The sequence below is a fragment of the Ambystoma mexicanum genome, chromosome 9, assembly GCF_040938575.1.
Source record: "Ambystoma mexicanum isolate Mex_15411 chromosome 9, UKY_AmexF1_1, whole genome shotgun sequence".
In the NCBI taxonomy this organism is placed as follows: domain Eukaryota; kingdom Metazoa; phylum Chordata; class Amphibia; order Caudata; family Ambystomatidae; genus Ambystoma; species Ambystoma mexicanum.
The window spans coordinates 750439223-750452617 of record NC_090931.1 but is presented as its reverse complement, the minus strand read 5'-3'; the positions used below and the strand labels follow the sequence as shown (position 1 = coordinate 750452617).

General features: G+C 44.0%; 1 protein-coding gene across 1 annotated transcript in view; it reads left to right on the top strand.

Moving 5' to 3' along the window:
* Window positions 1-13395, top strand: part of STAT4 (signal transducer and activator of transcription 4) — a 632296-nt gene that overhangs the window by 323653 nt on the left and 295248 nt on the right. The window contains exon 10 of the mRNA XM_069615680.1: window positions 13161-13253. Coding sequence (XP_069471781.1) covers window positions 13161-13253 — 93 coding nt within the window. The remainder of the gene's footprint in view (window positions 1-13160; window positions 13254-13395) is intronic.

Below are 13395 nucleotides of genomic sequence, written 5' to 3'. Positions count from 1 at the left end.
TGGATTGTGATTTTTAAAACGCCCACCGCAGTGCTTGCCATTCCGTCGGTGACGCGTTTCCCGCCGGCACTGATTGCTCTTGTGCTGATTGTGGCGCCAGAGGACTGTACCACTAATTGCGCCGCATTTTTCAGTGGTGTCAGAATTTCAGCACTTTTATCGGGCCCGCCAGCCAGTAACGCTATTTCCATTCTAAGGAAATGGCACCCCCTTAGCGCCCAACTTGTGATGAGGCCCATAATCCCTTCATAAACTGGGTTGCAGGCTCAATATCCCTATGCTCTGAATTGAGCATTCAAAAATGCCTTTATGAGAACAAGCCATTGGAAACTACCTCAAACCAAGTAAAACATTTCTCAAATGCCTCCTACATCTCTGTTATTACCTCTCTACCTGTCAAGTATCATGACTAGGCTGATGTGTTTAGCGACGAACGAGAAAAGCGTATTCCTCTGCACCACCCTTGCAACTGTGTGTCGAATTACAACCTGATGCAGCAGTACCGATGGAAGAATGTTAATTCTATCTGAAACTGAGAAGGCAGTAACTGCATAGTCACCTAAAGAATGGGCTTATCACTGAATCTAAGTCACCAGCTGGGACCTCATTATATTTTGTCCCAAAAAAGAATAATACCAAGCGTTGACAAAGTCTACACTACCGAGGGTTGAACCACATGATCATCAAGGATAAATGCCAGTTACCTCTGGTCCCAGACATTTTGGATGCCCTTTGAGGGTATTCTCCAAATTGGACTTATGTGGAGCATGCAACTTTATCTGAATTTGCAAGGAAGGCAAGTGGAAAACAGCATTAAGCACCCCATTTGGGCATTAGAAGTAAATGTGCCTTCTATTTTCCAATGATGCATGGACCACATTTTAGGTGACCTACTGTTTCACAGCATGATTGTCTTTTAAGACAACCTTTTGATTGTCTCTGCTTTAGAGCCTGAACTCAATACACATGTGAAAGATGTTCTCTAGAGGCTAGATGACAGACATTTGCTGGCCAAATCAAAGAAGTACCTTTTTGATCAAACATCGGTTTCGTATCACAGATACATCCTTTCCCTCGAAGGCGTAGATAGTAACCCGAAGCAGATCAGTGCCATTACATCTTGCCCGGAACCTCGAACATCCAGGAAGTACATAGTTTCCTGGGTCTATTTCATTTTTACAGGAAATTCATCCCCAATTTCTCTCACATAACAGCACCTATTATGAACATCCTGAAATGGAAGGATCCTTTTACCTGGGCATCAAGAGCAAGAAAAGCCTTTCAGGATCTTAAGTGACTGTTTCTTTCAGCCCCTATTCTTTGCCGCCCTGACACAGCAGAACCATTAATTGTGGAAATAGATGCCTGAGCTCATCCATAGGTGCGGTTCTAAATCAGCCAGCAGAAGACGGCACAGCCCTGTGGCTTATTGATCTCATAAGCTATCCACTCAGGAATACCACTGCTTAGTCGTGGATGTCATTTTAGGGTCGTCAGGGGTAGCAGCTGCGAACCCTGGTGTCTCCCCTGCGACCTCTGGCACTGCCTCTGCGACCCCTGGTATAGGAATGCAGAGACAGTGTGGGAAAAAAATAGAGCTAGTTCTTAGAACCCTCTCTTTTTTTGGAAAGCCCTTTGAAGTTTCGCTTTCTCTAATGTGCTATATTCGCAAAGGTGCAACTGGAGATTAGTATTTATGTATATACCCAGAAAGACTGGCTGCCCAAGATGAAGAGCTACTTATTTTGAGTCTACTTGTTATGTTTCTGAGGCCTATAATTTTTTTCAAAAATACTCGACGTTTTGATGTTACTATGGCCTAGATTCTGCAATATACCTGTAAAATAGTCTGAATTATATCATATTTGTATGTATGTCTTACACCTGATTCCTCCTGTTTCTAAGCGCTGTAAAAATAGGTGTTATTACTATGAAATGTAACAGCACTTAATATATTAATCTGAGAAGGATGAAGGTCTAATTCATCCCTGCTAAAATATGAACTTGGAAGATGCAGGCTGGCATGTGTCAGAGTTGAGGTTTAAACTTGCTAAGCTATCCAATTGCGACACAATATGCTGTTTAATAAATTGTGCAGTCCTTTTTTTTAAAAAAAGTATAGCACTACTATTATGAGGTTTACTATTTAGTTATTTTATTGAGCATTTGTTAGGCACCTTATACAACAGAATTGTGTCTCAAAGCGCCACAAGGCTAAATGGGAAGGGAACAGGGGAAATAATAACAATAGCAAAACAGTAAAATACAGTCGTGGTGCTACTAGACTTTGTGGCATTTGGATGTGCAAGTGCAATGATGAAAAGTTCAGGAGATAGGGAGGGAGGAGGGGGGGAGAGCACAGGAGTGGACAAGTGCTGGTGGAGGGTCTGGGAGGAAAGTGTTAAGGGGAGCCAAGAGGGAGAATCTCAGGTTAAGTGCTAGTGCAGGCGACTCCCAAGGGTGGGATGCAGAGATGCCAAGTAGGGGTTAGCAAAGGTAATGCAGTGGGGAGGGGAGATGCTGGTATCGACTGGGAAGAAGGGCCTAGAATCCTGTAAGATTCATGAGGATCACACCACCGGTCACAGCGGCAGTGATGTGATTAACAGGGAAGGGAAGAGATCATGAGGTAGAGAGCAGCAGAGTTTTGAGCAGTTTCCGGAACTTAAGGAGATCCAGCTCAAGTCTGCGATGGGCAAGGAGGCTGTCCCAAAGGGAGGGGCTAGCTGAGGAGAGAGACCTGCCCCCCACTCTCTGCTTGGAGAAGCGTTTGACAGTCAAAGAGTTGGAGTTAGGGAGTTAGATGAGTTCAGAGCTCTAGCAGGGGAGTCTTTGGGGTCTTGAATTTGATCCTTCCAGCCACGGGGAGCCAGTGTAGAGATTCTAGGCTAAGGATAAGTCTTGCAGCCCCATTCTGGATCAGCTGGAAGGGTGCATAGGGAGGATAGAGGGATATTGAGAAAGAAACTGTTGCAGTAGTCCAGCCTGTCGAGGACCAGAGCTCTGGAGATATTGAGATTCTGGGAGAAGGTCAGGAATGGAAGAAGGCCTCTGAGGAGGTGGAGCTTGAGGTGGAACTGCTTAGTAAGATCCATGATGGTAGGGGTGAAGGAGAGAGTGGAATCTAAGATGACCCTGAGGTTTTTGGCCTCACAGGATTGTGAGAGTAGAGGGCCCAACGAAGGTGGCCAAAGGGTAGGAGGGACTAGTGGGCCATCACATATGCCTGCTGCTTTTAAGCACTATAATAATAAGTGTTATATGAATTAGAAATGTAACCCCCATACTCAATGCATTACCAAATGCATGCTGTATGCAAATTTAAGGAGAAATAGCTATTAAGGTGGTTGACCGGGTTAAGTGTTGACTGCTGGGTTCTATGTGTGTTCTGCAGGTCACAGCTTTTAATCCTAGTATGGTCTACTCAACCATATATACCGCTGACCATTTAGGTCAGACATCTATAGTTAATGGCCTATAAAGCAAGGGGCATATATGAGTACAATGCAGTGGTATCAGCTTTCTGGTACTTCAGATGAGGATCCATGTACGGATCGAAACATGTTGAGGAGTCATAGGTTCCCTTTGTTTGTTTGTTGTGAACATTTGGTTTCAAATTTGATTGATGGATATTGCCTCTACAAACTTGACATTATGATGAACGTCTTTATGTGATAAAAAGAAGAAATAAGGGGTTCTTTGTTACTTAACACAATGTGTGGGGTTTTGTGTCAGTTGGCTATTCCTCTAACATTATCCAGCACCAGGTTTATGAGGCCTTAATTGACATTAGGTTGCATTACTGGATATTCGAGGATGTACTTGGCATATGAAAGAAGCAACTGGGTATTGTGAAGATGTAGGAGTAAGACTCAGACACAAGAGAAAGTAAGTTGATTGGCAAATACTTTTCTTAATAACAAAAATAAGGGGGAGTTGGAGGAAATCCTAACTAACCCTGACTCGGTTAGGAAAACGTTCAAGAAAAATCTCCTGGTCTCTAACCCAGGCCTGCCCATTGCTGCTACCTAGGTCAACGCCTCTTCCAGGCAGACTGTCAATGACATGCTCTTTGCGGCATCCTCACTGGACCCTTGGACTCCCACATGGTCTCTGTACTCTCCCCTTTCTCTTTGTCGCCCATTAATGGTGGCACCAGATAGGAAGCGTAAGACGAAGGTGTATCTGGCTCTTATTGACTTTTCCTACGTGTTCGATAGTATTAATCGCCAGAAACTATGGGACAAATTATGTAAATGGAATTGTCCTCCTAGCTTACTGGCTGCAATACAAGATCTGCACACAAATACGAAAATTAAGATCCGCCTGGATCAAAGTGGAACTCTCTCGGCTGAAATAGACACATTTCGGGGTGTAAAACAGGGATGTCCCCTAGCGGCTATCATTTTCGCATTGTTTCTGTCAGATATTGGAGAGTCAATCAATGGTGCACATTCATTTCCCCCAAAATTCAATAATACGCATGTTAGCTGGTTATTGTATGCTGATGATTTGATCCTGATGGACACAACGCCTATTGGCCTGCAGAGGAAAATAGCCGCAGTTGAAACCTATGTAAAAAGGAAAGATTTACTAATAAACAACAAAAAATGTGAAATTCTGATTCAACAAGATTTAAGATCCACAGGGAAAATCAACAGCAAAAAATTCAAATGGTTTTTGGGAAGGAAGCTTTAAACATTGCAACAAATGCAAGGTACCTAGGAATGCAGCTCAGTGCTTGTCTAAATGATAGTCCATGGGTTGAAATTGTAAAAAGCAAATGTAAACGATTATCATCGCAAGCATACGCTCTCAGCCAAAAATATGGTAAATTTTCCTTAAAGCCTGTACTTACCTTCTATCAGCAGAAGGTAGTTCCAGCTTTGATCTACAGTGCAGAGAATGCATTTGGATGCCCTAATGATTTGCGGGCTACGTTGGAAAATTCATTTTGGTCAAAAGTATTGCAACTACCAAAGGGCATGTCAACAACTTGCGTCAGATACGAACTATCGCTTATATCCATTAATGCCCGAATAAGTTGGAATTTGGTATCGCTGTTTCGTAAGACCAAACAAAAGGCAAACATTCCGCAATTTGAAATTTTCTACGATCACGTTGTCACAATCCCAACTCTATTCTAGCAAGCTGGAACACCCGCTGCAAGGAGATCCTAAAAGAATTTGACATTGATATAGACCTATTACATGAAAACCCAAACTTGGCAAAAAGAAAATGTGGCAACAAGACTGGTATTCTACTGAAGAACAGTGGCGTCAAATCAGCAGTATGAAAGATGCCTCATGTGAAGCAAACAACTATGGAAGGGCACAACCATATGTTACACTTTTTCCAGATCCTAGACTAAGAGTCCTGTACCTGTGCTTTAGACTGAACGCTTTTCAGACAAAGGATAGAATAAAGAGATGGGCGAAATACGCCAATCTTAATCTGATGTGCAGATTTTGTTGACAGGACGAAGAGACCTTAAACCATCTTGTCCTATTTTGCGGAGAATTGCGTTCAATAAGAACAAGACGCCTAGGAGTTCTCTTCTCAAGTCAATCGACACTATGTGCAAACGACTGGTGGCAAAGGATGTTTGATGGTATTGATAAGAAGTTGATTTATGCCTTAACTAACTTCCTAAGTGACATTAAAACAAAGCTGGCCTTAAAACTTCCAGAAGATGAAAACGAACAATGAAAGGGACATAGGAATTCGAAATGCAGAATCACTTTAAATGCGATTGATTGTTTTATCTTGCTTTCTACTTCCCCCTTCTACTTTCCTGTTTTCCTCGAGATGGGAATGGTTGAAACTTTGACTGTGATTTTGGAATTTTAATTTTTGACTCATATGGTTAGTTGGAGAGCCTTATTGTTTGCTATCGTCTATCTGATGTTGAGGACGCTAAGGATGTCTAAGACTTTTGGAATTATGTTTTCTTCTTTTTTTGTTTTTTTTAAAGGTTTGTATAAGCCAATAAAAATAGGAAGCACTCCTGGCATGCTTCTCATCCTCTAGCTGCATCATTAATATCTATCAGAAATGGCACTGTCATAGCCCATGGCTCTCAGCCCAACAACCTCCTTCTTGATAGGTGTCTTCAGTCTCTCATCAACTTCCTTGCTTCCCCTCCCTCTCCTCTGTCTGCCACCCCCTTGCTGTTTCCCCATCTCTGACAGGCATACCACATCCCTGTACCCCTCCTCAGAAGACCCTCAAAGGTGGCAACCAGCTTCACCTAGCTACCCTCAACTCTTGCTCTCACTCCTCTGATATCTGTCTCCTTCGTGAAGACTTTGACCTTGATGTTTTCGCTCTTACTGAGATGTAGTTCACTGCCAGTTCTGTCACTGCTTTTGACACACTCCTCCCTGAGGGCTACACAATCCTCTCCAAGACCAGTCCTAACCAGTCTGGAGGCGGAGTGGCTTTGATCTTCCCTGAATGGGTCCCTGCTACGAACGTTCCAACTCAGACCTTTTCGTCTGTATGCTTGGTGTCTCCCCAACCTTCTCGATGACTTTGCATACCAACTACAGGAACCTGAGTCCAGTCTCCCTCTTCCTCCCAGAGTGGTCTGACCTCTCTTCTTCTCTTCTTGCCTCCACCTCCAAACTTCTCCTCCTCTGAGACTTCAATATTCACCTTGACTCTCCTGATTTGGTCACTGGACTCTTCCACAGTCTCTATAACTTTCTTTACCTCACCATTCATCCCTCTGGTCCGACTCACTCAGCCGGACATACCTTGGATGCCCTCATCTCAGCAGACATCCCCATCTCCAACCCTCTTACTACACCTCTCTCATGGTCTGACCATGCTCTCCTGTCCTCTCACCTGTATCTCTTAATTCCCTCGGCTAAGCCTCTGCCTGCACAGCACTGCCAGTCTCCTTCTCCATCATTCGATGGCTGAAGCAAGTGTCGGATGAATCGAGTGTCAGCTGCTGCTTTTGCCGCCACATTCATTCCCCCTCCCATTCCTACCAATGACTCCCACATTGGCTCTGCCCATGCTAATCTTCATCTCCCTATCACTACACCCTTGACATCCTTGCCCCTGTCATGAGGATCGGGATGAAGCCTGCATCCAAGTGCAATACCTGTATGACTCCGACCTAGCCTCTATGAAGTCAGGCACCGGCAAATTGTGAGTCCCCATTCCCACAGATTCCTATGGGACTCTATGGGAATTGGGACATTGAAGCACTGGTGCCAGTGCTTCTGTGAACAGTCTGCATACCATAGCCGCAGTGCCTGTCAGGGTCAGACCTATCAGGCACAGCAGCCATGGCAGGCAGACTCAGAGTTTGCCAATCTGGAAACAAGGGTGCCGGTGTGCTTACCAGCAAACTCATAATGAAATCTTAAGGACTCCTAACAGGTTTCACTCTCTCTTAGACTTTGGGTTTGAGGATTCGCAGAAGGCCTTGGGTTTCAGACTTTCTACCAGGTCTCTTCCTAGACTTGGTTTTCGGCTTTACAGCAGACCTCTCCGTCCGAGCCACTGGGTTTTGGATTCACAGCAGCTCTCGCTCATAGGCCATGGGTTTCATTGTTCACAGAAGGTCTCTTCCTAGACCTGGACTCCCCCATCATGGACTAGTATCTTCTGTTATTTTTCCCCAGGAGTCACTGTTGAAAATCCTCAGTCTTTGGCTCTGCAGGTCCCCCAAGGTGTGGAGAGGGGCTATTTTACACTTCTGGTCAGAATTTGTCCTCCAGGACACCTCTCCTTGCAGCATCTCCAGGCTTGTACTGCGTCCCTCCACACAGCTGTCCTTCCACGATTCTTCACTCCACGACACTCTCTTTGAACTAAGGGAACACCAGCAGTAACAGCAAATCTCTCAAGACAATTAATGTATTTTCCCAGCCCCTTTTATACCCATGAGGTTGTTGGGTGACCTAAGGCTGAATGTGATTGGTTCTTCCCCTTGTGCACCTTTACTCCCTCCTGGGATCGGCCATTCCTGTTATGAATCTTAATTCCCCTCATTATCTAATTGTTGGTTGAGGACACTGATTTGTTAATGAGGTAATAGCTTCCTTTAGGGTTTGATTGGACCTGTGAGATGAATGAACGTCGTACCAGAAGGTGTTGCTGGTCTCATCCTCTTTATGCAATGAATAAAGGTAATAGAATACATGTAGCTGTTTTGGTCACACATGCAGATCTAGACAACCTAAAATTATGGAGTAATGTTTCCAGCAAATTCTTCAATAAAGAAAATCCTTCATATATGGCTGCAGAGAACACCTGCAGAAGTGCATATGTAAAGCTCTCTGTAATGTGTGTTAATCCACTATCACCTGTGGATATAGAGTCCTGATTGTGAGCAGTAGTCAGCCTCCTGGAAGTTCCTGGAGAGTGGGCTGTGTACTAAGTTTGGCTTGCAATGTGAAGGTGACATGACCAGAGGCTGCATGGATGCCAGAAGCCCCTCTGCCTGGAAGGTGAGGGTGACATGTACAGAGGCTGCATGGATCCTGGAAGCCCCTCTGCCTGGAAGGTGACAGTGACATGTACAGAGGCTGCATGGATGCTGGAGGCCCCACGTCCTGGAAGGTGACGGTGACATGTACAGAGGCTGCATGGATGCTGGAAGCCCCTCTGCCTGGAAGGTGATGGAGACATGTACAGAGTCTGCATGGATGCTGGAAGCCCCTCTGCCTGGAAGGTGACAGTGACATGTATAGAGGCTGCATGGATGCTGGAGGCCCCACGGCCTGGAAGGTGAGGGTGACATGTACAGAGGCTGCATGGATGCTGGAAGGCACTCGGCCTGGAAGGTCACCCCTGACATGTACAGAGGCTGCATGGATGCTGGAAGCCCCTCTGCTTGGAAGGTGAGGGTGACATGTACAGAGTCTGCATGGATGCCAGAAGCCCCTCGGCCTTGAAAGTGAGGGCGACATGTACAGAGTCTGCATGGATGCTGGAAGCCCCTCTGCCTGGAAGGTGATGGAGACATGTACAGAGTCTGCATGGATGCCAGAAGCCCCTCGGCCTGGAAGGTGAGGGTGACATGTACAGAGGCTGCATGGATGCTGGAAGCCCCTTTGCCTGGAAGGTGAGGGCAACATGTACAGAGGCTGCATGGATGCTGGAAGCCCCTCTGCCAGGAAGGTGACAGTGACATGTACATAGGCTGCATGGATGCTGGAGGCTCCTCTGCCTGGAATGTGAGGGTGACATGTACAGGGGCTGCATGGATGCTGGAAGCCCCTCTGCCTGGAAGGTGACAGTGACATCTACAGAGTCTGCATGGATGCTGGAAGCCCCTCTGCCTGGAAGGTGACAGTGACATGTACAGAGTCTGCATGGATGCTGGAAGCCCCTCTGCCTAGAAGGTGACGGAGACATGTACAGAGGCTGCATGGATGCTGGAAGCCCCTCTGCCTGGAAGGTGACAGAGACATGTACAGAGGCTGCATGGATGCTGGATGCCCCACGGCCTGGAAGGTGAGGGTGACATGTACAGGGGCTGCATGGATGCTGGAAGCCCCTCTGTCTGGAAGGTGACGGTGACATGTACAGAGCTGCATGGATGCTGGAAGCCCCTCTGCCTGGAAGGTGACAGTGACATGTACAGAGGCTGCATGGATGCTGGAGGCCCCTCTGCCTGGAATGTGAGGGTGACATGTACAGGGGCTGCATGGATGCTGGAAGCCCCTCTGCCTGGAAGGTGACAGTGACATGTACAGAAGCTGCATGGATGCTGGAAGCCCCTCTGCCTGGAAGGTGACAGTGACATGTACAGAGTCTGCATGGATGCTGGAAGCCCCTCTGCCTAAAAGGTGACGGAGACATGTACAGAGGCTGCATGGATGCTGGAAGCCCCTCTGCCTGGAAGGTGACAGAGACATGTACAGAGGCTGCATGGATGCTGGATGCCCCACGGCCTGGAAGGTGAGGGAGACATGTACAGGGGCTGCATGGATGCTGGAAGCCCCTCTGTCTGGAAGGTGACGGTGACATGTACAGAGCTGCATGGATGCTGGAAGCCCCTCTGCCTGGAAGGTGAGAGCGACATGTACAGGGGCTGCATGGACATTGCAATGTTCACAAAACAAATCAGAGGACATTTGGTTCCCTTTACACTAACTGTGGCCCTGAAAATACCTTACGTATATTTGCTGTTTATTGTCGTGAGCTCCCCGGTCTTTCCTTATCTACTTAGTTTTGTCTTGTTCATGGTAATGCTCTTTTTAAACTTTGAAAAAGGCATGAAGCCATTTCCGCTAGAAGTGGTTGTGGACACAACAGATGTCAACACTACACCCTACTCTTTATCCTATAAGTGGTGGCATTGTTGCAAGTGTCTATTTAGAATAGGAGAGGCATGGGTAAGGGGACACATCAAAAGCAATATGATTTGGTGAACAGCGGGTTAACATCTGGTTCCCCTTGGCAATGGTATGCTATAAATCAGGCAGAGTTTAAAATCAACTGATCCATACCAAAGGGAGTCTTTAGCACAATGCTGAAATGAATACAATGATATCTGAAATGAAGGGTGCATAGTGCCACCATTTTTATATAATCTTCAGATAGCGGATCTGCATTTCAAAATCCGACAAATCAGATGTTTCCCCAAAATATTTAGAAATAAGCATATCACTTGGATGGTTTCTGCTGATGATTGCATTTTCTTTGATGTCACTAAGATCAGTTGGAGGAGATCACTTAATGCTGTAGATGAATATTATGTCTCTGGGTTACACGTTTATTGTACAAAACCAAAATATATGTGTTTTTTAGGGAAAAAGGAAAACAAAAATATAATTTGATCTTGGGGCATGAGATGATAGAAGTCTTAAAGGATTTGTTCAATCTGGGTGTACTTTATGATAATACATTAAACTGTCTATACCTAACAAGACATCTTATTTGATTGCAACTTTAACTGGTTTTGATCATCTCCTTGGGGATACTGACTGGTTCCCATTATAAAGGCTCAGAAACAAAACTTCAGCTTTGTTAGCTTATGTGAGACAGAGATATGGGGCTACGCGAAGAATACTAATATGTAGTTAGACAAATTAGAAGGCCATCTTTCAAAATCGAGCCTTGTTTTACATTAGGGTTTGCCAATCGCGTTTACAAGAGCCGAGGTGGGTATTACTTCCTTATGCAACTTGGCTAGATGTGCTAAATGTGTGGCAGCCTGATTATTTCTCAAAATCCTAGGTGCAACAAGAAACATATTAGTTAATTTATTCTATTTTTGTTTTATATTATTGCATTTGTAGAATGCACTCTAACACAAAGGCACCAAGTCACTTTACAATATTGTCAAAACAATAAGGATTTGGTGTGGGGTCTATATTTTAAGCACACATTGATAGTGCATGAGATTGATGTAGCACAGGGTGTATCCATTGTTTGATGATTTAATGATGGATCATTAATGGGACATTTTTGTTCTCAAGTGTTGTTTATATGTGTCTTTACATTTTGATAAAGAATAACATTTGGTTTACATTTTTGACTTATTGTTTGGGGTTCTCTGTTCTGTACACTACTACTTTGATCCAGGCATTATTTATGTTTTGATTGTTTAGTGAGTCCGGGGTAAGATTGTATCATCAACACTACATTTCTTAGTGTTGAATCACCGGGAGTCTCTTTTTTGGTTAAAGCTTTACAATATTGCACATTTATGAACACCAGAAATGCAGAATAATATACAATAGAAAAAAGCTAAATCACTAAACCATATAGCCCATTTAAACACTAAGTTGTAAGAGCCTTTTTAAAGTCAGTAAAAGAGAAAGCCTGATTTGCAAGTTGCAAGTGCTTGCATGTTGGGATCTCACCACTCATAAGATTTAATATTGTCATATCTGATTACCGGAGACCTCCAGATATAGTCAACATATTCACCAAATAAGAAGGTACACCCTGATTAAGTGCTTTATAAACTAGAGAAAAGATTTTAAATTCAATCTGGTAATGTAGAGGAAGACAATACAGCTCACACAACATTAGTAATTTGATCAAATGTCCTAATACCAGTCACCAGTCTGACAGCAGAATGAAAAACAGACTTCAGCTGGGCCAAAGTAGAAGCAGGCAGACCCGAAAGTAATGTGTTCCCACCATTCACTTTTGAAATAACCGGGGCATGAACAGCAGCCAAAAATCTGAGGGGCTTAGTGAAAATTGTTAGTGTCTCAATAAAGACAAAGCATGTAGACAAGACTGGACTATTTTAGCATTGCATTACGGAAATTCATAGAAGAGTCCGACACAAACCCTAGTGTGCAAACAGACGTTAACAAAATAGGGGGCATTACCACTGAAGAAAGAACACCAAGCCAGTCGTGAACTAGAAGAGACGTTAACAATGGTAACTGTACACACTCCTGCTTGTGATTTACCATTAGATCTCATCATAAAATGTGAAGTACCCTTTTAGGATTTTTAACAAAATCTTTTCTCTGAACAGGCTTTCTTTCCTCATAGCATATAGCCATATGCCGTTCCTTCACACACAAGACATTAACACTCAAATAAAACGTACCCAACATTTGCCAGTACAGCTTAATGTGCACAGAATACTTAAGCAAATTACACTAAACAGCACTTGCTGTAGCTGTCAACATTCCTGAATATTTTAAAAGAAGGCTATGAATCTATATGGTCTCTGATCACATCTCTCGCCATCGCTCCTGTGTCATGATGCCTGGTAGGGGTGAGTCGAATGTCTGTCGGTGGGTCTGAATCAGAAGATTCAATGGATCCCATTCGTTAATAATGAATTTCACTTCTGTTGTTCGCCAGCAGCTAGATCAGCTAGAGAGTCTTCTAACCAATCAGAGTAGTTGATTGAGCCTTGCCAGATCGCGGGATGGTCTACAATTTGTATACATTATTACAAACAAATGCATGCTTGGAGCGCATAATGTAAGTGAAGACAATCTACGGAGTGTCGTATGCATTATCTTATATGAAGAAAAGCATTCTTCAACAAACCTTTAAAAGAAAGAAAATCCTAGTACATGAAAATCAAAATAAAAAATATTACGCAGTTGAGAATAGCTTGGGCAAAAAGCGCAATATATTCAAGTAATAAATCAACTTTTTGGAATAATTTTTGCATATCTGTTTTTAAAAAAAATCTTTATTTTCTTTTTAAACAGCTCATTTATAGTGGAAAGACAACCATCCATGTCAACACAATCTCACAGGCCATTGGTGCTTAAAACTGGTGTGCAGTTCAATGCTAAACTACGGTAAGAATGCATACATTATATACTAGGTCCTTAAAAAGATGGCGTGTGTGTGTCTCTGTGTCTGTGTGTTTCTGTGTCTCTGTCATTTGTATGGCCTTGAAAGGACTGACCGGTGTCGATGAAAGGTGCCCAAAACATAGGT